Below are 26,529 nucleotides of genomic sequence, written 5' to 3'. Positions count from 1 at the left end.
CTTAAATAGTTTGGTGTAATTTAGAGTATTTAAGAGGTTTAGTGTATTTTACTACATAACTTGATTATGAAAATGGCAGCTACAGTCATTAGTTTAGAATATTATCAATTTAGTCATGTCTATTAATGTTGTAAATTTCAAGATACTCTGCTCACAAAATTTGTCTTCTTTTAAAAAGATGGAAATGATCACATTTAATTTTCAATACAACAACAAATGAATTTTGATAAATTGGGAATCTAATTAAAAGAAAACCAAAGGACAGAAACATTTTGTAAGCTTTCAAGTCCTTTTTGTGTGTGTATTTGAAGCTGATATAACAGTTGAAAAATACTATACCGCTTTTGAGAACAGTTTCTTCCTTTGGTTGAGGTTTAGGTTCAGGAAGTGATTTGTGAACTTTCTTTTCACCTCCAAGCACTTAAAAGAATATGATTTTAAATTTTGAAGTGAATTCATATAAAAAGTAAATTTCAACAAGAAAAATGTCTCTTTCAAAACTAGTAACTACTGTATAAGTAATAATTTTTGTTACACATAAATATCACAGAATTTGAAAGCAAAGAATACACTTCAAGTTGTTTCCTCTGCAAACATCTATATAACCTTGTGATGAAATTCAGTTGCATTAACTACAGGCAAATATATTCATTCATCTTAAAAGTGTCTATATAGACTTTATGAATCTTTCATCAAATACAAGGTTCTTGACAGCATCTTTGCCCCAATCTGCAATTGTAGATTGCCCAAATCTACTTTGATATCTCCCCGACCATTAACTATAGTAGGTGTTAGTGACATTATTCAATCTTCTCCACTGATGAGAGAAGAAACCCAAAGGATCTGGAGTTTGATAAGTTTCTTGAGAAGCATCCTTTCTTAAGGTCCCCTTTTTGAACTAATACTAACCTAAAATTATAGAACTATAGAATTTGAAAGCTGGTGTTAGAGCTTATTTTTAATGAATAAGAAAATGTTCTTGAATTTAAACTAAAATGGACCCAAGGAATTCCAAATTAATCGCATCTTTAGTGAATATCAAGCATGGCAGATGATACTATATACAGCAGCCTCCTATTACTACTATAGCCCTAATGGTTTTGAATGGGAAAAAAAAAAAAAAAGAGAAACACTTACTGATTACTGAACCATTTTACCTCTCTACTAATGTCAATTAAAATCTAATTTAAAGCATTATTTATTTGTATCATGTAACATTATATTTGTTCACACACCTACAATCTGAATTCTTAGCTATTTCTAAATTTCCCATTTGGTGCTTTAAAAAAGACATTTGCAATTCATTAAAAAGTTTTTGTTTTATGTGAAAACACAGCCATGCCTAAGTCTCTTACTTCAAATTTAAACATGCAGAAGGCAAATATGTAAATATTTCACTTTAAATAATGACTTTTTTATGTCAAGTACTGATATTTTAAGTAAAATTTCACAGTTAAACATTAAATTTTTCTATCCATGATAAATTGTGCTGGCCTTCGATACTATTTTCAAGTTACCAATATTCGTAATGTAAACCATTTTCATTGATCACACTGGAGATGCCCATGCATTTAATTAACATAAGTTGGAATGGCATAATATCCTTTTCTTATTTAATGGATATAGTGAAAATGTATCTTTGTATTTGTTTTTCCATATTATTATTTTATTTTTAAGATCTTACTGACATATGAGACTCAGGTGTAGAACACACCATTGTAGTTATTACTTTTAAAGTCATTATATGTCATTACATGTCATTTTAATATTTGCGCGGCTTTGTAATAATCCTTTACTGGTTAACATCCATAGTAATATTATTTTGTAATCTCCATTTTATAAATCAGGAAATATACATTCAGATGGGTGATTTTTCCAAAATTCCAGAGTGAAACAAGAACAGATTCAACTTATGAGTCTGGATGTGTTAATTACTTAAACAGAACACTGTTACCCACCATACTTACTGGAAAAATTCACAATTTTATTTTTAATAGATGTTTTATGATTCATTTATTTTTCTTTAGGGTCTAAGTTTAGATAGGGAAAAATATTGTTTAAAGAGAAATAAATTTTGAAAAAATGACCTGCAGTGGCAATGAAATTTCCCTACAACATGAGATCTGTACACCTGAAAGAATGTCTTGGAGTCCATGAGAAAAAAGAGATAGGAAAGCCACAAGGAAATCCCTATGAATCACCTTAATAGTATAGAAGGAGAACAGGACTTATTTTTAGTGCTTATAACACTGGCTAAAATATTGTTGTTCAGGTGAAATTGCAAAGCATTTTAATCTAAGACGTGCCCTGATATTGATGTCAGCTAACCAGTAAAATTTAATATTTTTGAGCTTAGGAAAATGCAAGAAGACATACGTAGATGAGACAAAGGAAAAAACATCTATTCAGGAATGTATGAAATTGATGGGAGACAAAGAAAGCAATACTCATGAACCAGGACCATAAAAGCTACAAAAAAGAAGAAATCAATGAGACTACTCTGATTATTTTAAAAAAGGAAAGAAGAAGAACATTCTAGAAAACAGGAAGAGCAAGGAGTCAGATGAAGGGATACTGCATATGAGCGTTTTCTAGACTGTGAAATACCTTTCAGAGGTGTAAGGGCCACTGTTTCCAGAACCTCAGGTTTTTCAGGAACTTTCTTCTTTGAAATAGCTTTAAAGAAGAAGATCTTACTTTCATTATTTGTTTATTTAGTCTTATCTGAAGCAAATTATTAAATACCTGCTCTAAGAATCAAAACCAGGCTTTGCTTATAACCCAAAAGCATTAATAACAGCCAAGAACAGCCACTGAAGAACATATAAGAAGCATTCAAACCTGAAAACAGATTGCAGTTTTACTCCAAACTTGAGTAGTAAGTTAAAGTCTGGCTGAGAAGGAAGATAATTTTTGTTCTTTGCAGGAGGAAGAAATCTTCCTTTGTATATAAATTTTACATGAAGGGAAATGTATTTAAGTGTGTGTCCTCATGGAATATATTAATCAACAGATGTGTAGCCTTTTAAGAAGTGATCACTTTTTCTATGTCTGATTAAAAATGCCAGAAGCACTGAATGTCAATATTATGACATAGTATGAGTGTGTTTCATGTTTGGTAATTGCAATCATCGTTGCTTTTGTTGTGGTCATCCATGTACAATGCTTGGTGTCAGTCTATTTATCTCTTGTAAAAATAAAATACAGTGTGTGTGTGTGAAAAAAAAAAAAAAAAGAAAGACAGCACAGAAAAAAAAAAAAAAAAAAAATGCCAGAAGCTTCCCCTACAGGCCAAGAGGGTTGTAGAGAGGCAAGAAAGAAGTCTTACCATGGAAAATTCTGGCTTTGTGTACATGTGTAGGTGAGTATGGGAAAATTGCTCACCTAAGATTATATCTAGATTATTTTAGATTGGAAAATCTCATGAAATCTCATGACACCACAAATAAGACAACATTTTGTTAAAATAAAAAGAATAATATGATTTTGCTAGTTTATTTCAGCTTTTAAAGATGCTATTTAAAAAATTAAGTAATGTTAAAAAAAAAAAATTAAGTAATGTTGAATCAATTCAAAGAAAAACCTAAATGCAAAGAGAATGAAAGGAAGTTTAACAATGGGAAGAGATGCTGGATATCAAATGTATCCATAACCGCTCTTTCTGGCTATGGTGAGGACAACCACGGAACACAACTGGGTTTTTATTAAGTTGCAAAAAAAAAAAAAGTGGGGAAGCAGTGCCAGAGCGTTCATATACCTTCCTTTCATGGTTTATGAACACATCAGCTATTGGATGCCATAAATATATTATCTATAGTATATTTTAAAGCATATGTCATTCTTTAAGAACAAAGTTTTGGCTTTTGTATAAATTTGCTACTGCAATAATAAAAATATCTTGCAGAGTTTTCTTCTACATTCCACATGCACAAGATCCCAAAGATATGCATAGCAACCACGCTTTGAAATCAGAAAATCCTTTCACCCCACTCTGCATGAGAAAGTTAGTTGGACAGTCCCTGCATTGAGATGGCCAGGATGAAGCTAACAATGGTGCACTTTCTGACCCTGGGGGCAGCAGCCACGGCCCAACAAGGCACCCAGGGCAGCATAAAACACAGGTCTCTGTGGAATTCCCGCAACTTGATCATGTCCGAAAGTACATATTTTAAAAATACATTTCTTGCAAGTACAACTTCAGATGTCTGAATAGAAGTTTGGAGCAGGTTAATAAAACTTGGGAAGTGGCATTTTATACCTTTAAGCTGGAGTATTTTCTCCTTCAGGTCTTCCTTAGGTGGAGCTGGAGGAGGAGCTGGGGGCCTTGGTTTGAGTTTTGGCTTCTCAATAACCTTCTTTTCAGGTTCAGGTTCTTAAAAGAGTATTTCAGGAGCATTAGTATATGAATATGTTAATTGGTATGTGGATATACAGTATATTCAGTAGAAATTTTAGTATATTTATGAAGTAAAAAGTTTGCTTTTTTGGATACATATTATTGGTATCCAACATAAAACGTAAAAGTGTCCAGCATAAAATATAAGAATATCAACACTGTACATAGATAATGAGAAATACAGCACAGGCGCTAATAAAAACAACAAAGGAAGCATCCATATAAGCCACATTGATGTGAAATAAATAGTACAAATGACATGAATACATAAGACTGAGATGCACATTTAAAACAGAATATCTTACATACAGGTGCAAAGAGACGTACTGTACATGTAGAACAACGCAAAACACATATGTATCAGATGAAGAATATGGTGATGAAGACTTAAGTCCAATTAACTGAATACCTTGTATTGGTATTTCTTCTGGCTGTGGTTCAGGTTCAGGTTCTTCAGGCTTAACATACTTTTCAATTTCACGATCTTTAAAGAATGTTGACAGAGGATAAGAGACTGTAATATAAAGTTCTTCACAAAGACTCATAGAAATTTCACATAGATGCAAAGATGACAGTCACAAAAACAAAAACATAAAAATTCACTTACATAGAAAAAAGAGGTAAGATTTTTATTTTCTTATACTCAAGCTTTCTACTGACTATCTGATGTATGTTGATGGCAAATGAGATGACTTTTAATATCTGACATTGGGTTATCATTTGAGGATCCAATACAATTATTCCAGTGTTGTCGCAGTAAACTGTATCTTTTGGAATTTATAATTACCATCAAGAATAATCAAAGATTCTACTTCAAAAGAAGTATAATGATTTGAAAAACAAAGCAGTCAAACATGTGCTAGAATGCTTTTATATAAAATTTCAAGAAGGAATGTTACCCTATAAATACTTTTGTATTTCTAACAGGAGTTTTCAAGAGATTAAAAATATTTATATTTATATAATATATATATATATATATATATATATATATATGTGTATAAATACCTTCAACAGGGGGAGTCACTTTTCTACCAATGGTTATGGATGCTCTTTCTTCATATATTATTTCCTCAGGAGACTTTGCAACTTAAAAAACACAGTGTTTTATATTTTAGACTGAATTCAGAATAGAATACTGCAACTGCTAAGTTTCAACATATCAACTTAGTTACACATTATAACATATTCTTCAGAAGACTTCAAAAATACCAATAACTTCACTACATAAGACAGACAACAGATAAATACAAATGATCCATCTACAACCAAAGCAAGATAATGAAGACAACTATCATCTTTCCAAGATTTATAGAGCAGTCATGTACCTTGGACAGGTGGAGCTTCTGGTTCTTCAGGGGTAGGAACTGACACTTTCTCTTCTGTGATGACTTCCTTGGGAACTTCAGGCACTTTAAAGATATTGATTTTGTTTACTATTAAGAATTTAGAAGGTGTACAAGATACTGCAAAGAGCAGGCAAAGAATACATGGGAAAGTACTTCATCTTATAAGACTCTCTGGGGAAAATGGCTTTGGAGGCAAGACACCCTCTTTTATAAATGAGTCTTTGCAGCCTTCTTCATTTATTTCTCTTCCTCTGCGTACCCTTAAGTGTAGATGTTCTCCACTGGTCTACTTTGATGCTTTTAAAAATTGGCTCTACATTCTTTGAGCAATCACTCCTGAACTCTCAGCTCTTATTTCCATGGTGATAACTTCTAGATCTACATCTCCAGCCCTGATCTCCTTCTTAAGTTCCAGATGCACGTTCCCAACTTCCATACTTGAAAAGTGAAAAATATATTTACTATCTTCTTTCTAATATTAATTTAGTTTGGGGACCCAATGAACCATCCTCATGGCTTAGCTTCGACCCTTACAATCATCTTGGGCTCCTCTATTTCCCTAATTGCTTTGAGAAGAGACACCAACTCAATCTCCACCTCTCTTAAATCCAACCTCCTTTTCCATTTCTGTCACCACTGATCTTGTCCAATTTTTGAAGACCTTAAGTAACTGCAATGGCTCTTTTCTATTATCATCCTTTTCTAAGAGTTTGAACTGCTGCCAGTTATCTGAAGCCCAACTCCTATTAATTTATACACCACTGAAGCTTCCTATTGCCCACAGACTAAAGTACATGCCTTATACTGGCATTCAAAGATCTCTAAAATATGACTGTCATCTTTATATCCAGCCTTATCTCTCAGGATAGGCTGGATTTCTCCTACTTGTCTGTCTCATTTTCTCTGTGTCTTCATTATTTCCCCCTTTTTTCTGTAAAATTTGTTCTTGCATATACTTATACTTCAGTATTTTTTGCTCTAAGAACTACGATTAAGATGTGCAGACAGCATTCAGAGAAACACATATTTTTTTCTTCATAGTAGGTACCTTTTTCTTGCCAGACTTCTGGTTTTTTGGTAACAGGCACAGGTTCCTTCTTTACTGGAACAAGTTTCTTGGGCAGCTCAGACACTTTGAAGATATTAGTTTTATTTTTAAAAGAGTATTTAAAGACATTGAAAACAATGTTAAGAATAAAGAAACTATAATTAACAGAGCAGCATTAAAATTAATGAAAGCAAAATGAGGACATTTTTGTCCCTAACAATGAAGACAACTTATTGGATTCCACTTTAAGATATCAGAGTACTTTAAAAAAATTATGATGTCAATGATTATGTGAATACCTTTAATTTCTGGGGTTTCTGGCTTCTTAACAGTTGGGACTTTCTTCACTGGGACAACTTTCTTTGCCATCTCAGGTACTTTAAAGATATTAGTAGCGTTTAATAATATAAAATTGCAAGATGCAATATGTACACATAAATTTGACAAGTCTGTTCAGCACTGTAACATACAGATGACAGTTCAACACATAATACAGCCCAATACAAAATAAGGAAAGAATGTCAAGTTTTAGGCAGCACACAAAAATGAAGTGAATATTTATTTTACTGTAAGTACCTTCAGGTGGTGGAGGTTCTGCTTTTTTGATGACAGGAACTTTCTTCTCTGGAACAATCTTCTTGGGCTCTTCAGGCACTTGAAAGATAGGAATTTCTTTTAGAGTCAGATGATTACAATGAATAGTTTAATGCTATGAATAAATAAAAAAGATCACACATTTCTTTGCTATGCACATTGTTAAACTCTGTAGGACAAAAGTTTTATGTGTGTAATTGACTTCTGTTCTTGCCAATGAGGTCAAATGTTAAGGAAGGAGATAGAAGACAGATTTTACCTTAAATAAGATACATAATAGACACAAAAATCAAATGATGTATTTTCCCATTCAGTGAATCCTGTCTTGTACCTGCCGGAGGTGGGGCTTCTGGTTCCTCCTCTTCTGCAACAGGAACTGGCTCTTCCTCTTCAGGAGCAATTTCCACAGGTTCTTCATATCCTTTAAAGATATAGTTAATTTTAGTTGAATGTGTGGAACAATATTCTAAAATGCATAAAATGCAACACACAATAAATAGTCATCTTGATTTCTTCCCTTGTTTCTATTAATGTTGTTTCTTGTTTTTGTTAAGATGAAATCCATCTTTTTTGACTGATTTCTGTTTCTATTGATTTGAATGCTTGAAAAGCCCTTTTGGTGTTTAATGTTATTTATAGTCATTAGTTTTCCTGTCCTACTTTGTGTGCGTTGGAGAAGCTTTGTTGAAACAGCTTATGATGGCCAGTGTAGATACTGCTGACTGATGACCCCAAATAGATTTGAGATTGGAGCTAATTAGAATAGTGAAGGGCTTCCCTGGTGGCGCAGTGGTTGAGAATCTGCCTGCCAATGCAGGGGACACGGGTTCGAGCCCTGGTCTGGGAAGATCCCACATGCCGCGGAGCAACTAAGCCCGTGTGCCACAACTACTGAGCCTGCGCGTCTGGAGCCTGTGCTCCGCAACAAGAGAGGCCACGATAGTGAGAGGCCTGTGCACCGCGATGAAGAGTGGCCCCCGCTCGCCGCAACTAGAGAAAGCCCTCGCACAGAAACGAAGACCCAACACAGCCGAAAAAAAAATAAAAATGAATAAAAATAAATAAAAATAAAGGAATTCCTAAAAAAAAAAAGAATAGTGAAGTAAGACAAATAATTAAAGGACAGAAAATGACCCAGAGATACTGAATTAGAAAAGAGGAACAAGGCTTAAATTAAAAACAGTCATAAGTGGTAAGCTCATAAATGGCATTACCTGTACCTTCTGGAGGAGGGGACTCTACTTTCTCAGGAACAGGGACGACTGGTTTCTCTTCTAAGACAGGTTTCTTTGGTACCTCTGGCACTTAAAAGATATGAGTTGGTTTTACTTCTGGGTAGTTGAGAAGTACATGAAATTTATACCACATCTAGTTCACATCTAGTTCAAATAACCCAGGGAGAGATCCAAGAACAAAATTCACGATTAGGCCAGTGATCTGTTCTTGGATCCACATAGTGGGAAGACAATGTAGCCTATTAAGATTAACAAAACCATGTTAGTAAACTCTTCTAATATTTATAACAGATGTACCAGTTTTTTTTTAGTGATGCTATTTAAAAACATTTAAAACCCTAAACATCCAGTATAGTAGGTTTGTAGTTGTTAATATAAGATGTTTGACAAACAAAAGGGTTTCCTATAGTAAGTGACTTTTGAGACCAAGAGTGAGTGATTTTCTACAGAATCTCATTAGTAACATGCACCTTTAGCTGGTGGGACTTTGGGCTTTTTGGGAACAGCTACTTTCTTTTCTGGAAGGACTTCTTTGGGAACTTCAGGCACTTAAAAGATATTAGTATTTTAACATTATGAAGAATCACTTGTAAACGCTCATCACATTTACACAGAGCAAAACACTTTTCAAGAGATAAAGGCTGTATCCACCTCCATTAAACAGTGGACAGTTACGAGTACCTTTAGCAGGTGGGACTTCTGGTTTTTTGGGAACCACTGGAGGCACTTTCTTTTCAGGAACAACTTCCTTGGGCAGCTCGGGCACTTTAAAAGATATTAGTCGTTTTTAGCTCACAGTTTCAATGACATATGGAAATCATTAAGCTGAGCAGCAGAACATAGCTTTTTAACGACAGACATTTTTCTGTAGGAAGCAGTGGCAGTGGGAAATACCTTTCACTGGTGGTGGTTCCGGTTTCTTGGCAATGACGGCGGGTGGTTTCTTTTCTGGGACAGGTTTCTTAGGTGGCACGGTCACTAAAGATATTAGAATTTATGTTTTAGAATCAGTGAAGAAGAGTGAGAAACAAGAGAAAAGCCCATAATGCCCAGAATCTTTGCGACAAGAAGAGCTAAGGTTGGCAAAGGCAACCTAGCAGCTGGCCAGTACCTTCTGGAGAAAGAGCAGGCTCTGGCTCTCCCACGACTTCAGCTGGAGGCTCTTCTGGGGCACTTTCCTCAGGCTCCTCATGCACTTTAAAGACACAAGCTCATTTTAACGCTAGAATTGACTAAAGTATATGAAATATTTTGCAAAAAGATTTTTACAGCACTAAGAAGAGAGTTTTTCTTTTTAAATATACTGGTTTGGAGAGTTTCATGATTACCTGCTGGGGGAGGACTTCCCGGTTTGGGAGGAATAGCTTCAGGCACCTTCTTTACTGGGACAGCTGCCTTTGGCACCTTGGGTACTTTAAAGAGATTAGTATTTTCATGATTAGACAGAGTAAAGACAAACAGACAGTGTCAAACATAGCAACGTGGAGGTGGCTACCTTTGGCTGGTGGGACTTCTGGCTTTTTAGGAGGCATCACAGGAACTTTCTTCTCAGGGACAACTACCTTGGGAGCCTCAGGCACTTAAGAGATATTAGTAAAATTACATTTAGGAGTTATGAGACCATGAGAGCAAAATGTTTTCGAGAGCAGAAGAGTTTTATCTTCTTAAATCCAAGGTGAGTGACAGCTACCTGTAACAGGTGGGACTTCTGGCTTTTTAGGAGGCATCACAGGAACTTTCTTCTCAGGGACAACTTCTTTGGGAGCCTCAGGCACTTAAAAGATATTAGTAAAATTACATTTGAAGTTATGAGACCACTGGATCAAAATGTTTTTGAGAACAGAAGAGTTTTATCTTCTTAAATCTAAGGTGAGTGACAGCTACCTGTAACAGGTGGGACTTCTGGCTTTTTAGGAGGCATCACAGGCACCTTCTTTTCAGGGACAGCTTCCTGGGGAGCCTCAGGCACTTAAAAGATATTAGTAAAATTACATTTAGAAGTTATGAGATCACTGGAACAAATTATTTTCAAGAGCAGAAGAGCTATGCCTTTTTAGGCCTAAGGTTTGTGACAAATACCTGTAACAGGTGGGACTTCTGGCTTTTTAGGAGGTTCCGCTGGTGCTTTCTTTTCAGGGACAACTTCTTTGGGAACCTCAGGCACTTAAAAGATATTAGTAAATTATACTTAGGAGTTATGAGATCACTGGAACAAATATTTTCCAGAGAAGAAGAGTTATGTCTTTTTAAGCCTAAGATCAGTGACAAATACCTTTAGCAGGTGCGACTTCTGGCTTTTTAGGAGGCATCACAGGCACCTTCTTTTCAGGGACGACTTCCTTGGGAGCTTTGGGCACTTAAGAGATATTAGTAAAATTACATTTAGTAGTTATGAGATCACTGGAACAAATATTTTCAAGAGCAGAAGAACTATGCCTTTCTAAGTCTAAGGTTCATGACAAATACCTGTAACAGGTGGGACTTCTGGCTTTTTAGGAGGCATCACAGGAACTTTCTTCTCAGGGACAACTTCCTTGGGAGCCTCAGGCACTTAAAAGATATTAATAAAATTACATTTGAAGTTATGAGACCACTAGATCAAAATGTTTTCGAGAGCAGAAGAGTTTTATCTTCTTAAATCTAAGGTGAGTGACAGCTACCTGTAACAGGTGGGACTTCTGGCTTTTTAGGAGGCATCACAGGTACTTTCTTCTCAGGGACAACTTCCTTGGGAGCCTCAGGCACTTAAAAGATATTAATAAAATTACATTTGAAGTTATGAGACCACTGGATCAAAATGTTTTCGAGAACAGAAGAGTTTTATCTTCTTAAATCTAAGGTGAGTGACAGCTACCTGTAACAGGTGGGACTTCTGGCTTTTTAGGAGGCATCACAGGCACCTTCTTTTCAGGGACAGCTTCCTGGGGAGCCTCAGGCACTTAAAAGATATTAGTAAAATTACATTTAGAAGTTATGAGATCACTGGAACAAATTATTTTCAAGAGCAGAAGAGCTATGCCTTTTTAGGCCTAAGGTTTGTGACAAATACCTGTAACAGGTGGGACTTCTGGCTTTTTAGGAGGTTCCGCTGGTGCTTTCTTTTCAGGGACAACTTCTTTGGGAACCTCAGGCACTTAAAAGATATTAGTAAATTATACTTAGGAGTTATGAGATCACTGGAACAAATATTTTCCAGAGAAGAAGAGTTATGTCTTTTTAAGCCTAAGATCAGTGACAAATACCTTTAGCAGGTGCGACTTCTGGCTTTTTAGGAGGCATCACAGGCACCTTCTTTTCAGGGACGACTTCCTTGGGAGCTTTGGGCACTTAAGAGATATTAGTAAAATTACATTTAGTAGTTATGAGATCACTGGAACAAATATTTTCAAGAGCAGAAGAACTATGCCTTTCTAAGTCTAAGGTTCATGACAAATACCTGTAACAGGTGGGACTTCTGGCTTTTTAGGAGGCATCACAGGAACTTTCTTCTCAGGGACAACTTCCTTGGGAGCCTCAGGCACTTAAAAGATATTAATAAAATTACATTTGAAGTTATGAGACCACTAGATCAAAATGTTTTCGAGAGCAGAAGAGTTTTATCTTCTTAAATCTAAGGTGAGTGACAGCTACCTGTAACAGGTGGGACTTCTGGCTTTTTAGGAGGCATCACAGGTACTTTCTTCTCAGGGACAACTTCCTTGGGAGCCTCAGGCACTTAAAAGATATTAATAAAATTACATTTGAAGTTATGAGACCACTAGAGCAAAATGTTTTCGAGAGCAGAAGAGTTTTATCTTCTTAAATCCAAGGTGAGTGACAGCTACCTGTAACAGGTGGGACTTCTGGCTTTTTAAGAGGCATCACAGGCACCTTCTTTTCAGGGACAACTTCCTTGGGAGCCTCGGGCACTGAAAAGATATTAGTAAAATTACATTTGAAGTTATGAGACCACTAGAGCAAAATGTTTTCGAGAGCAGAAGAGTTTTATCTTCTTAAATCCAAGGTGAGTGACAGCTACCTGTAACAGCTGGGACTTCTGGCTTTTTAGGAGGCATCACAGGCACCTTGTTTTCAGGGACAACTTCCTTGGGAGCCTCAGGCACTTAAAAGATATTAGTAAAATTACATTTGAAGTTATGAGACCACTAGAGCAAAGTGTTTTCGAGAGCAGAAGAGTTTTATCTTCTTAAATCCAAGGTGAGTGACAGCTACCTGTAACAGCTGGGACTTCTGGCTTTTTAGGAGGCATCACAAGCACCTTGTTTTCAGGGACAACTTCCTTGGGAGCCTCGGGCACTTAAAAGATATTAGTAAAATTACATTTGAAGTTATGAGACCACTAGAGCAAAATGTTTTCGAGAGCAGAAGAGTTTTATCTTCTTAAATCCAAGGTGAGTGACAGCTACCTGTAACAGCTGGGACTTCTAGCTTTTTAGGAGGCATCACAGGCACCTTCTTTTCAGGGACAACTTCCTTGGGAGCCTCGGGCACTTAAAAGATATTAGTAAAATTACTTTTAGTAGTTATGAGACCACGAGAGCAAAATGTTTTCGAGAGCAGAAGAGTTTTATCTTCTTAAATCCAAGGTGAGTGACAGCTACCTGTAACAGCTGGGACTTCTGGCTTTTTAGGAGGCATCACAGGCACCTTGTTTTCAGGGACAACTTCCTTGGGAGCCTCAGGCACTTAAAAGATATTAGTAAAATTACATTTGAAGTTATGAGACCACTAGAGCAAAATGTTTTCGAGAGCTGAAGAGTTTTATCTTCTTAAATCCAAGGTGAGTGACAGCTACCTGTAACAGCTGGGACTTCTGGCTTTTTAGGAGGCATCACAGGCACCTTCTTTTCAGGGACAACTTCCTTGGGAGCCTCGGGCACTTAAAAGATATTAGTAAAATTACATTTAGTAGTTATGAGACCAATGGAACAAACATTTTCAAGAGCAAAAGAGTTATGCCTTTTTAAGCCTAAGGTTCATGACAAATACCTGTAACAGGTGGGACTTTTGGCTTTTTAGGAGGCATCACAGGTACTTTCTTTTCAGGGACAACTTCTTTTGGAGCCTCAGGTACTTAAAAGATATTAGTAAATTTACATTTAGTAGCTATGTGACCACTCGAACAAAATATTTTCAAGAGAAGAGTTTTATCTTATTAAATCTAAGGTGAATGACAGGTACCTGTAATAGGTGGGGCTTCTGGCTTTTTAGGAGGTGCCACTGGTGCTTTCTTTTCAGGGACAATTTCTTGAGGAACGTCAGGCACTTAAAAGATATTAGTAGATTTATGCTTAGCTTAAAGAGATCAATGGACTAAAAGTATTTCCAAGAGCAGAGGAGGCATTTCTTCTATAGAATAAAGACGGGTGAAAAATACCTGAAACTGGTGGGACTTCCGGTTTTTTGGGCGGTGCCTTAGGAACTTTCTTTTCTGGGACAACTTCTTGAGGAACTTCAGGCACTTGAAAGATATTAGTAGTTTTACGGTTAGGTTAATGAGCAATGGACTAAAATCATTCTCAAAAACTCAAGAGACATTTCTTCCACATAGTGATGTCTGGGCCAACATGTACCTGTGACAGGTGGGGCTTCTGGTTTTCTGGGCCGTGCCTTGGGAAGTTTCTTTTCTGGGACAACTTCTTGGGGAACGTCAGGCACTTGAAAGATATTAGTAGTTTTACACTTCAGTTAACAAAGGGCAATAGATGGAAACTGTTTTCAATAGCAGAAGAGATAGTTCTTTTGCAGAATGAGGTCAGAGCCAACATGTACCTGTGACAGGTGGGGCTTCCGGTTTTTTGGGCGGTGCCTCAGGAACTTTCTTTTCTGGGACAACTTCTTGAGGAACTTCAGGCACTTGAAAGATATTAGTAGTTTTACGGTTAGGTTAATGAGCAATGGACTAAAATCATTCTCAAAAACTCAAAAGACATTTCTTCCGCAGAGTGATGTCTGGGCCAACATGTACCTGTGACAGGTGGGGCTTCTGGTTTTTTGGGCCGTGCCTTGGGAACTTTCTTTTCTGGAACAACTTCTTGGGGAACGTCAGGCACTTGAAAGATATTAGTAGTTTTACGGTTAGGTTAATGAGCAATGGACTAAAATCACTCTCAAAAACTGAAGAGACATTTCTTCTGCAGAATGATGTCTGGGCCAACGTGTACCTGTGACAGGTGGGGCTTCCGGTTCTTTGGGTGGTGCCTTGGGAACTTTCTTTTCTGGGACAACTTCTTGAGCAGCTTTAGGTACTTGAAAGATATCAGTATTTTTAGAATTTGGGAACAGTGAAGGCATATGTTACAATAATCATGAAGAGGACAAGACAATATATATTCTTAACACAGCAGTGGGAATAAATACCTTTAGCAGGTGGGACTTCTGGTTTTTTGGGTACAGCCACTTTCTTTTCAGGTACAACTTCTTTAGGAACTTCAGCAACTTTGAAGATATTAGTATCTATTAGTTGAAACTATAAAATGGGAATATCGACAACACATTTGCCCAAGCAAGTATCATTTATGAAACTGGCGGACACTTCTAAACACTTTTTCCCAGCCCCCAAAACAGGAGACCAACAACATGGAAGGATAAATACCTTTAGCAGGTAGAGCTTCTGGCTCTTTAGGGGGAGCCACAGGCACTTTCTTTTCAGGGATGGCTTCCTTTGGCGGCGCCTCAGGCACTTAAAAAATATTGGTAATTTGTGTTTAGAAAAGGTGGAAATAATGAATGACTATATCATGCAATCATACACCAAGATATATTCGACTACTGACAACTCTTCTTTCTTTAGAATTATATCACCTTTGTGTACTGGGATTTATACATATAATTTTTTTCTAGCTAAAATAGCAGTTATTTTTCTCCCTGGTATGTACAGCATTGTCATTACCTGCTGGGGGAGGACTTTCCGGTTTGGGAGGAATAGCTTCAGGCACCTTCTTTTCTGGGACAGCTGCCTTCGGCACCTCGGGTACTTTAAAGAGATTAGTATTTTCATGATTAGACAGAGTAAAGACAGACAGTGTCAAACATAGCAACGTGGAGGTGGTTACCTTTGGCTGGTGGGACTTCTGGCTTTTTAGGAGGCATCACAGGAACTTTCTTCTCAGGGACAACTTCCTTGGGAGCCTCAGGCACTTTGAAGATATTAGTAAATATACATTTGAGTCATGAGGATCAACACAGACAAGAATCACATTTACACAGCAAAAGCACTTTCAAGGCTAGCAAGGCGGTTCTTTCCATAGCCCTCTCTATTCCCTCCTGAGGGGCTGTTAGGATGTACCTTTGACAGATAAAACTTCAGGCTTTTGGGGAGGCTGCACTTTCTTTTCCCAGACAACTTCTTCGGGCACCTCAGGCACTTTAAAGATATTAATATTTTTACGTTTAGGAGTTACAAGAATCAATACAAACAGGAAATACATTTATACAGGAAAAGACATTTTCCCAAACGTCTAAGCTTCCAGCAACATATACCTTCATCAGGAAGGGCTTCAGTCTTTCCGTGACGAACCACATATGTTTTCTTTTCAGGGAAAATTTCTTGGGGAGCTTCAGGCACTTAAGAGATATTAGTAAAATTACATTTAGGAGTTATGAGACCACGAGAGCAAAATGTTTTCGAGAGCAGAAGAGTTTTATCTTCTTAAATCCAAGGTGAGTGACAGCTACCTGTAACAGGTGGGACTTCTGGCTTTTTAGGAGGCATCACAGGCACCTTCTTTTCAGGGACGACTTCCTTGGGAGCCTCGGGCACTTAAAAGATATTAGTAAAATTACATTTAGAAGTTATGAGATCACTGGAACAAATTATTTTCAAGAGCAGAAGAGCTATGCCTTTTTAGGCCTAAGGTTTGTGACAAATACCTGTAACAGGTGGGACTTCTGGCTTTTTAGGAGGTGCCACTGGTGCTTTCTTTTCAGGGGCAAATTCCTTGGGAGCCTCAGGCACTTAAGAGATATTAGTAAATTTACATTTGTGAGTTATGTGACCACTAGAACAAAATATTTTCAAGAGCAGATGAGTTATATCTTCTTAAACCTCAGATCGAGGACAAATACCTGTAACTGGTGGAACTTCTGGCTTTTTAGGAGTTGCCATAGGCACTTTCTTTTCAGGGAAAACCTCTTTGGGAGCCGCAGGCACTTTGAAGATATTAGTAAATATACATTTGAGTCATGAGGATCAACACAGACAAGAATCACATTTACACAGCAAAAGCACTTTCAAGGCTAGCAAGGCGGTTCTTTCCATAGCCCTCTCTATTCCCTCCTGAGGGGCTGTTAGGATGTACCTTTGACAGATAAAACTTCAGGCTTTTGGGGAGGCTGCACTTTCTTTTCCCAGACAACTTCTTCGGGCACCTCAGGCACTTTAAAGATATTAATATTTTTACGTTTAGGAGTTACAAGAATCAATACAAACAGGAAATACATTTATACAGGAAAAGACATTTTCCCAAACGTCTAAGCTTCCAGCAACATATACCTTCATCAGGAAGGGCTTCAGTCTTTTTGCGACGAACCACATATGTTTTCTTTTCAGGGAAAATTTCTTGGGGAGCTTCAGGCACTTAAGAGATATTAGTAAAATTACATTTAGGAGTTATGAGACCACGAGAGCAAAATGTTTTCGAGAGCAGAAGAGTTTTATCTTCTTAAATCCAAGGTGAGTGACAGCTACCTGTAACAGGTGGGACTTCTGGCTTTTTAGGAGGCATCACAGGCACCTTCTTTTCAGGGACAACTTCCTTGGGAGCCTCGGGCACTTAAAAGATATTAGTAAAATTACATTTAGGAGTTATGAGATCACTGGAACAAGTTAATTTCAAGAGCAGAAGAGCTATGCCTTTTTAGGCCTAAGGTTTGTGACAAATACCTGTAACAGGTGGGACTTCTGGCTTTTTAGGAGGTGCCACTGGTGCTTTCTTTTCAGGGGCAAATTCCTTGGGAGCCTCAGGCACTTAAGAGATATTAGTAAATTTACATTTGTGAGTTATGTGACCACTAGAACAAAATATTTTCAAGAGCAGATGAGTTATATCTTCTTAAACCTCAGATCGAGGACAAATACCTGTAACTGGTGGAACTTCTGGCTTTTTAGGAGTGGCCATAGGCACTTTCTTTTCAGGGAAAACCTCTTTGGGAGCCTCAGGCACTTTGAAGATATTAGTAAATTTACATTTGAGTCATGAGGATCAACACAGACAAGAATCACATTTACACAGCAAAAGCACTTTCAAGGCTAGCAAGGCGGTTCTTTCCATAGCCCTCTCTATTCCCTCCTGAGGGGCTGTTAGGATGTACCTTTGACAGATAAAACTTCAGGCTTTTGGGGAGGCTGCACTTTCTTTTCCCAGACAACTTCTTCGGGCACCTCAGGCACTTTAAAGATATTAATATTTTTACGTTTAGGAGTTACAAGAATCAATACAAACAGGAAATACATTTATACAGGAAAAGACATTTTCCCAAACGTCTAAGCTTCCAGCAACATATACCTTCATCAGGAAGGGCTTCAGTCTTTCCGTGACGAACCACATATGTTTTCTTTTCAGCGAAAATTTCTTGGGGAGCTTCAGGCACTTTAAGAAATCAGTATTTTAACATTTAGTATTGCAAAGATCAGTGGGAACAGCAAAATATTTTCAAGACTACAGGAGCTATTTCTTCTTGAACTTGACGGCATGGGGACTTGTACCTTTAACTGATGGAGGTCCTCTCCTTTTGGAAGGAACTCTTTTTGCAGGAACACCTTCTTGAGCAGCTTCAGGCACTTTAAAGACATTAGTATTTCACATTTAGGAGTTAAAATGATTAATGAAAACAATAACCACAATATGTCAGCAAATGTAGTTTTTTAGAAGTTTCTTCTCTGCCTATTCTCCCCTTGCCCCACCAATCAACTAAGTTGAATGGGATTAGCAGCATCCTTGAGAAGATGGGCTCACTCTTCTCTAGCAACTAGTGGAGGTCCTATGACCCTGTAGACCCTCCTTATGAAGTATTTGTTGAATGAACACTTTTAATAGGAGGGTTTTCTGTTTTGATAGGAACAGTCACACATATTTTCTTTTGAGAGGGAACTTCTTGTGGAGCTTCTGGTGCTTTAAAGATATTAGTATGTTTACATTTAGGAGTTAGGAAGAACATTAGAAAAACATAGTTTTAAGAACCGAAGACAGACAATTTCTTCAGTATCTGTTCAGAGGTGACAGGTACCTTTCACAGGCGGAGGTTCTGCCTCTTTAGGAACATCCTCAGATACTTTCATTTCAGGAGCAACTTCTTGCACAGCTTCAGCTACTTTGAAGATATTAGTATTATATTATACTTAGAGGTTAAGGGATCAGTGGAGACATTAATGACATTAACTGAACCCAAGTGACTTTTATGTCTACAAGGATGCTTCCTTCAAGAACTGGATGAGGTACAAAGTCTTGAAGAAAGGAATCAAATCTTGTCTTTGTTTATTATTCCCCAGCTCCCTAGCACCATGCACATAGTGGGCATTTGTTAAATAAATGAAGGAAGGAATGATAGAATGATACCTTTAGTGGAAGGTGTTTCAATTTCAGGGGGAGCAGCTATGAGTATTTCCTTTACAGGGACAACTTCTTGAGGTGATTCAGGCACTTTAAAGATATGAATTCATTGTACTTCAGAGTGATGAAGAGCAATAAAGAGTTTTAGTCAAAACCCCACCTACAGGAATGTCCCAGACTGGGTGACCTCCCTGCTCCCCAAATCTGATTCTTTGGTAACAGTATGAATACTTGATTATCGGGAGCTGTTTTCTTGGTCATCTCAGGCACTATCAATATTAGTAATTTTATTTCTTTGAATGGTAGATACATAGGAACTGAGATAAAAATTTACCTTTAAGTGAAAAAAACTGAGTTTTAATTAACAATGTACCTTTTGCTATTAGTTTGAAGAAGATAAAACAGCTCCTTTCTTACCTGGATTGGCTTTATTTTGTACCCTCACCTTAGGCACTTTATTTTATTTTATTTTATTTTTGGCTGCATCAAGCGGCTTGCAGGATCTGAGTTCCCTGACCAGGGGATCGAACCCGTGTTCCCTGCAGTGGAAGCATGGAGTCTTAACCACTGGACCCCCAGGGAAGTCCCTTAGGCACTTTAAAAAGGTGATTGTTTTTCAAGTAAAGGAGGAAGGAGAACAACTAAAATATTTCAAACAGAGAAAATATTGTCAAAATGTTCAGATATTCTTTAAGTTACAGAATATCATGGGCATTGTGAAGAATTTTGGGGGATGTTTTAAAACGTTCTCATTTGTTGATTTATCTGAAAATATTCAAAATGAGAAAACGTAGGACTCTTTACAAATAAAAGACAATGAGAGGAGCAAATAAATATTCAGGGCAGAATTCCAACTTTAACTGGTTTTGGTTTTAACTGCCCTGGTTTTAGAAGGCTCTCGTGTAGAGATGATATTACAGATAGAACAGTTCCACAGTGAATTTAATATTTTATTTTCTTTAAGTCATGGTTTTCTAAAAATATTTCTATGATATTTAAGTCTTAGGGGAATTCAGTTATTTCAAATTTATGTGCTTGTTTTTGGTAGTAAGTTTATTTTAATAGAAGAGCAATTCAACAGGTAGTTGTATTATATCCTGGAATTTCAACCCCATGGAGCATTTGAATTACTAACCTATAGTCTACAGCCAAGCACCTCTGTCATTTTACGGCACTGATTTCTGCTTTAGAGCGGTGTGGGGTGAGCCTATTCAGTCTAGTTTCAGGGATATAAATGTTATAGGTGATCTCTCATATAGATTTTTTTTTTCTAGCTAGTCTGAATTTTATTTTTTAAGGAAACAGCAATAGCTACTTCCATCTGGGTCACATCTGCACATTATATGTATATATATTTTCCCTGGAGGGCTCATAGATAAAATTTATAGCCCAAGCATCTCCATGTGTATAAAGTTATGGACTTTTCCCCCTTATGACTCATGGGGACATGTATATACCCAGTCGAGCTGCTACTTTGGGGGACCCACTTCTCTGAAGTGATCTCCCTGGTAGCATCTGGAGTTTTAGAGGTATTAGTATTTTTACACGTGGTGAGTACAACTACAATCATGAGACAAGAAAGTCAACCTTCTTCTGGCTTGTACCTTTTGGTGGTGGTATTTTTCTTCTTTTGGTAACAGGAGGTTGTCTCTCTGGAACATCTTCCTTGGAGACTTCCAACTCTTTAAAGATATTAGTATTTTTTCATTGAGAAAGGCAAAGACATGAAGACACGACTTACAAAGAAAGTTAGGGATATTAGCAGATATTATAACCTTAAATTAGAAATTTTATTTTTGTTCTAATGTTTATTCATTATATGAGTGGGATTTGACTTTTTAGGAGCAAGTCATAGATAGTTCCTTGTCTTGGGTACATTAGGGACACTAAAGATATTAGTATTTTAGCATTAGAGGTCGTGAAAATCTACACAAAGCAGTGAACATATTTTGCAGACTGATGAAGAAAGGTTTTCTTATTTAGATTTTCGTAACTAAGAATTATACCTTCAGTTGGAAGATGCTCTGGAAGACTGGGAACAACCTCAAGTAACTCCACCTCTGGAAATACATCTCTGGTTGTATCAGGCTCTTTAAAGATATTAGTAGGTTTACACTTAGAAGTTATAAAAACAGTAGATTATATAACATGCAATTTTTGAGTCTTGAAGCCAAAGATATTCATCCAAGTTTGATGTTGTCGGAATGTACCTTTAGTTGCTGGTGTTCCTCTCTTTTTAGGAATAGTCACATATATCTTGTCCTCTGGAACAACTTTCTTGGGTGGTTCAGGCACTTAAAAGATATGAGTATAGTTATATTTATAAATGGTGAAGGAGAGTATTGAGCTTTTAAAATGAGCCAAAAATAAATTTTCTTCACTGGGTCATTGGTATTATATACCTTTTGCTACTTTGGTTTTTGTCTTTTGAGGATGAGTCACAAGTACTTTTTCTTCTGGAGACGATTCTTCAGATACTTCATAAACTTTAAAGATATTAGTATTTATACAATTAGAGGCATTTCAAGGTGGATGAAGTACAGTGTTAAGAAAAACATAATACATAATACACATCTATAACTCAAATGACTAGTACTACATAGATCCAAGTTAGTGACAATAACACACTGGCTAGGAAAAAGCCTCATTCCCAGTTTTATGATATATGACTTTTCAGCATTTCTTTATGATCAGGATGGTAAAATTGAGGAATTCACTGGTCAGGGACTAGTACATAATTCTTTTACTTTGTCTGCAGAAAGCTACTGGTAAAATTTCCCTATTGTTGTTCATTTTTATGGATTTTTTTCTTAAAGAACAGGGTCGATGTTGAGTTGCACATCAAGAATTCTCCAATATTTGACCTACTGGAAATTCATCTAAGTCCTTTCCTGTTCCAGGAAACTAGTTATCTATATTTTCAAACCAAATCTAGTCTGTGGCTTCATATTCAATATGAATGTGAAAACCATTCAGAGATTGGAAGAAGAAAAGAAAAATAACAATGATTAAATATTTGGAAAATAAGGCAACTGAAAAATAAAGATTTCTCCAGATTTCAGAAGGGAAGACTGGCTGATAATAATAACCAAACTCAAGTATAGAAAGGGTATTCAGAGGAGGGAGTCATCATATATTTTTATCCAAACCTATTATTATAGGGTGACAAAAATTGGATTTAAATTTTACATTCAAATAAATGGAAGGATATCTTGACTGCTGGCATTTTCACTATTCAGATTATTAAACAGTATTTTCCTCAGAATATTTTTTTACTCATATTATTTTACTCTTCAAATTAATTAATCATAATTTTGCATGAAGGCAAAACCAAAAATGGCTTGAGAATTCTTTTGAGGTTCTAATGGCCTTGTAAATCGATGGGTATTTGAATAGCGCTGCCAAAATGTTTACAACGATTGTTGCAAAGAGTAAAAAATACTAATGCTGAAGTATTTTGATTCTACATATCCAAGTAAAATATTATTATCAAGTTAAAGAAAATTGCCTTATGGTCTGAGAAAATGAATTGCTGAAAAGCAGAAGACATTTGTACACAGAACAGGTTAACAAGACAATGACAAATTCAACAAGACAAGTGACTTTTCTAAAATTGGGTAATGGTATACGTACAGGACTCTTTATTTTTTAAATTGGTGAGGAAATATACCTTGTCTGAGGCTAACAGTCACTCAAATTATCTAATTTTAGCCAAATATTTTTGGCATGTTAGGATCTTACAGGATATTAGTATATTTACTTTTAAAAGCTATGAAGACAAACACAGACGAACCAAAGAGAACCACCAGTTTTTCTACACTCACTGTACATCGTTGCATCTTCAGAAAGAACTATGGCTGATATTTCTTCTTGAATACTTTTCTTAGGCACCTCAGGAACTTCAAAGATATTAGTATATTAATTGTAATAAATACCAAATATAAGATATTAAGAATATAAAGAAACAAAATACAAATATTTATATCACTCACATTCACTTTAAGCCATGAATAACTAAACATAGTGTTATTTCATGTTGTGATTAGTATCAGTGTATACCTTTAGCTGGTGGAACTTCAGGCTTTTTAGGAACAGCTTCACGAACTTTTTCTTCTGGAACAATTTTCTTGGATACTTCAGGTGCTTTAAAGATATTTATTTTAAAAAATTGCATCATTGGGTGTAAAATATCAAGACAAAAAGGGGCATCTAACAAGGAGAATGTCAAAAAATCCCCAAATTATAAGTCATCTAAACACACAATCAATGCATCTCTCTAGACGGCCTTGTTGATGAGTTGTTGATTTGTCATATTAGAAGGACTTTGCCCTTTGGATACAACATCATTTTCTATTGTCACTTGGAACATGTTTATTTGTTTCCAGAGCTACTTGAAAATAGCTTCCAAAATGAATTATTTTTGAAAAAGAAGTTGAGGGGTCAATATTTAAATATTGCTTAAGAAGAGGATCAATACAAATAAAACCAACTTTTAGGCTTAGGCCTGTGTTCCCAGAGGGTAGTCACAAAAGGGAGGATTATGTCATGGGACATAAATTGAAGTTTACACAATTCAGCCATTTTGTGGCGTTGAGGGGAGAACAATCTCTCTCTCTTTCTTCCCATAATAAATGAGTAAAAGGGAGTTTTGTATTAGTGGCGAATCAGCAAAGGCAGATACCTTTAGCTGGTGGAACTTTGAGCTCTTCAGGAACACGTACTTTTTCTTCTATCACAATTTTCTTGGGTACTTCAGGTACTTTGGAGACAGTAGTAATAGTTTCTTTTACTTTTAAACATTCATAAAGATTTTTTAACAAGTAGAGCGTAAGAGAAATGTAAAGACAGAAAAGAACATAGCCACAGTACAAAATACAGACATCACTGTATCAAATACATTACAGTAATTAAAATGAGTTGAATTTTGATAACAAATACAACAACAAAAATCCAGGGGAATTTCCCATGTAAGGATCATAAGAACTTGACAAGAAAAATGAATAAGATGCCTTCAGCTGGTGCTCTTTCTGCTTGTTTTGGTGGAATAATTGATATTTTCTCTTCAGTGATAATATTCTTAAATGCTTCAGAGACTTAAAGATGTAAGTATATATTATTTATAAGCTACTGTTTTTCATTTTTATTGTGAAATTCAAGAGGTTTAAAAACTGAACAGGGCTTCCCTGGTGGCGCAGTGATTAAGAATCTGCCTGCCAATGCAGGGGACACAGGTTTGAGCCCTGGTCCGGGAAGATCCCACATGCCGCGGAGCAACTAGGCCCACGTGCCACAGCTACTGAGCCTGCGCTCTAGAGCCTGCGAGCCACAACTACTGAGCCCACGTGCCACAACTACGGAAGCCCGTGTGCCTAGAGCCTGTGCTCCACAACAACAGAAGCCACCGCAATGAGAAGCCCGCGCACAGCAACGAAGAGTAGCCCCCGCTCGCCGCAACTAGAGAAAGCCTGTGCAGCAGCGAAGACCCAACACAACCAAAAATAAAAAAAAAACAAAAAAACAAAAACTGAACAAAGCAGGGACATTAAACACACAGTCACAATGTATTTATATTTACTAGGTCATTAAAATTAATAATTAACAGGAAAACAGGGATTTATCAATAAGCAGGTTAGTGAATATATAATCAAAGAGTACCAAAGAAGGAAAACTGGGTTCACTGTTTGGTTAGTAGCGATATTGCTTTGGGTATTTTAAGTATAACAGTGACTTTCTTTTTTGATAGAACTTTCTTTAGCCCCTCACCCACTTTCAAGATATTAGTTTGTTTTAGACATTCCAGAAACACAAAACACAGAAGAAAAACATCAAGTAGAATTCAAACTTGTAAAGCAGCCAAGGTGCTACTGTATGTAAAATTAGGTAAGTAATTTTTCACCAATAAAATACCTTTAGCTGGTGGCTCTTCTCGAGGAACAACTTTAGTAGGTGGTTTTTTTGGAGGGATGATTTTCTTGGATATCTCAGGCCCTTTAAAGATATTAGTGTTTTGGTTTAGCATGAACTCCTGAAGTATCATGGCCCACGATGACTAAAATTAGTACAATGAGGGCTCATAAAATGCTTTCTCTATTCATACTTAAAAAATTTATACCACACCTACTTCCAAAAAAGATTTGATTTTGCTAAATTTCATCTGTATTGTAAATTTACTGTGCATACTAAGCACACACACATTCCTTCATATTACACACATATTATTAATTTGTTCAAGAGCTGGAGTAGTCTTGCAGAGAATGTATTTGTTGGTTTATCCTCAGAATATACTAGAATGCAGGTGCTACTACCACACTTCATTTCCTTCCTTAATGTTATTTCTCCTGAAAATATCATAAAATGGTGGAAGATTTGGGTAAGTAATTATCAGTTTGTGAACAGTTGACTGAAATGCTAGCAAAGCAATGGTTCTTTTGCCTGGACATGTAAATTCCTCAGTGAACTGAGGAGTTTCTTTCTCACTCAACTGATGACACTGGCCAGATATTTTGGTACCTGTAACAATCACGTAACACTCTTACTTGGATTTAAAAAGGAATCCACAAATTCATACCGTGAATTATGTTATCTCCTTAGGTAAGTAGATATCAAACATTATTATCTTGTTGGCTAAAATTATACTCTGTGGTGAATCTCTACTCTATGTCAATCATTGTTATCAAGTAGTTTAAACTCATGCTTAAAGTATTTCATGATTTTATCATGGAAAGTAAGTGGGTTTCTAATGTCCAAACTGAATATGAAATGTACTTTAAAAAAGAAGTTAGAGCAACATATAACAATTTGTAATATCTGCACAATTCCCTATACCTTTAGGTGGAGCTTTGGGTTTTTCATATACTTCCACTTCTTCAGCCTCTAAGACTTCTATTACCCTATGGATTTCTTCAACTTCGTGTACTTCTTCTTCAGCTCTATACTCTTCTACTTTGAGGACTTCTTCAACCTCATGGAACTCTTCTTCTTCAAAGTATTCTTCAACCTCATGGAGCTCTTCTTCATGAGCTTTTTCCACTTGTGCTTCCACTATTTCTAATTCTGCTCTTTCTTTTACTGCTTCCCTTTTGTGGATGGCAAATGATATTTTTTCTTCAAGAAGAGCTCTCCCTGAAAGAGCATCTATTTTAAGAGATCTATTTTTTTTAAACACAGCAGAAATGAAGACGTAAATTCAAACTATAAAAACAACTGAGAAAGGCTTTCATGCAACAACACGTGAAAATCAAAGATCTTCCCAAAAGTACCTTTAGCTGGGGGAACAGCTTCTCTTTTAGGCACAGGGACTTTCTTTTCAGGGACTTTCTTTTCTGGGACTTTCTTTTGAACTTCAGGCACTTTAAAG

General features: G+C 36.5%; 1 protein-coding gene across 5 annotated transcripts in view; it reads right to left on the bottom strand.

Annotated features, from left to right (window-relative positions):
- Positions 1-26,529, bottom strand: part of TTN (titin) — a 279,823-nt gene that overhangs the window by 115,348 nt on the left and 137,946 nt on the right. For 3 of the 5 annotated variants that reach the window (XM_068543888.1, XM_068543887.1, XM_068543889.1), the window contains one exon: positions 340-420. In XM_068543888.1, the coding sequence (XP_068399989.1) occupies positions 340-420 (81 nt within the window). Of the gene's footprint in view, positions 1-339; positions 421-2,607; positions 2,677-4,258; positions 4,373-7,369; positions 7,448-7,718; positions 7,809-8,607; positions 8,692-9,092; positions 9,171-9,303; positions 9,388-9,516; positions 9,601-9,733; positions 9,818-9,950; positions 10,035-12,058; positions 12,143-12,252; positions 12,337-15,514; positions 15,599-15,677; positions 15,762-17,311; positions 17,396-23,853; positions 23,932-25,079; positions 25,161-25,997; positions 26,295-26,431; positions 26,522-26,529 lie in introns of all 5 variants that reach the window. The other 2 variants (XM_068543885.1, XM_068543886.1) reach the window with 1 other exon arrangement.

Source organism: Eschrichtius robustus, chromosome 5, assembly GCF_028021215.1.
Source record: "Eschrichtius robustus isolate mEscRob2 chromosome 5, mEscRob2.pri, whole genome shotgun sequence".
In the NCBI taxonomy this organism is placed as follows: Eukaryota; Metazoa; Chordata; class Mammalia; order Artiodactyla; family Eschrichtiidae; genus Eschrichtius; species Eschrichtius robustus.
This window is presented reverse-complemented; position numbering and strand designations above follow the sequence as displayed.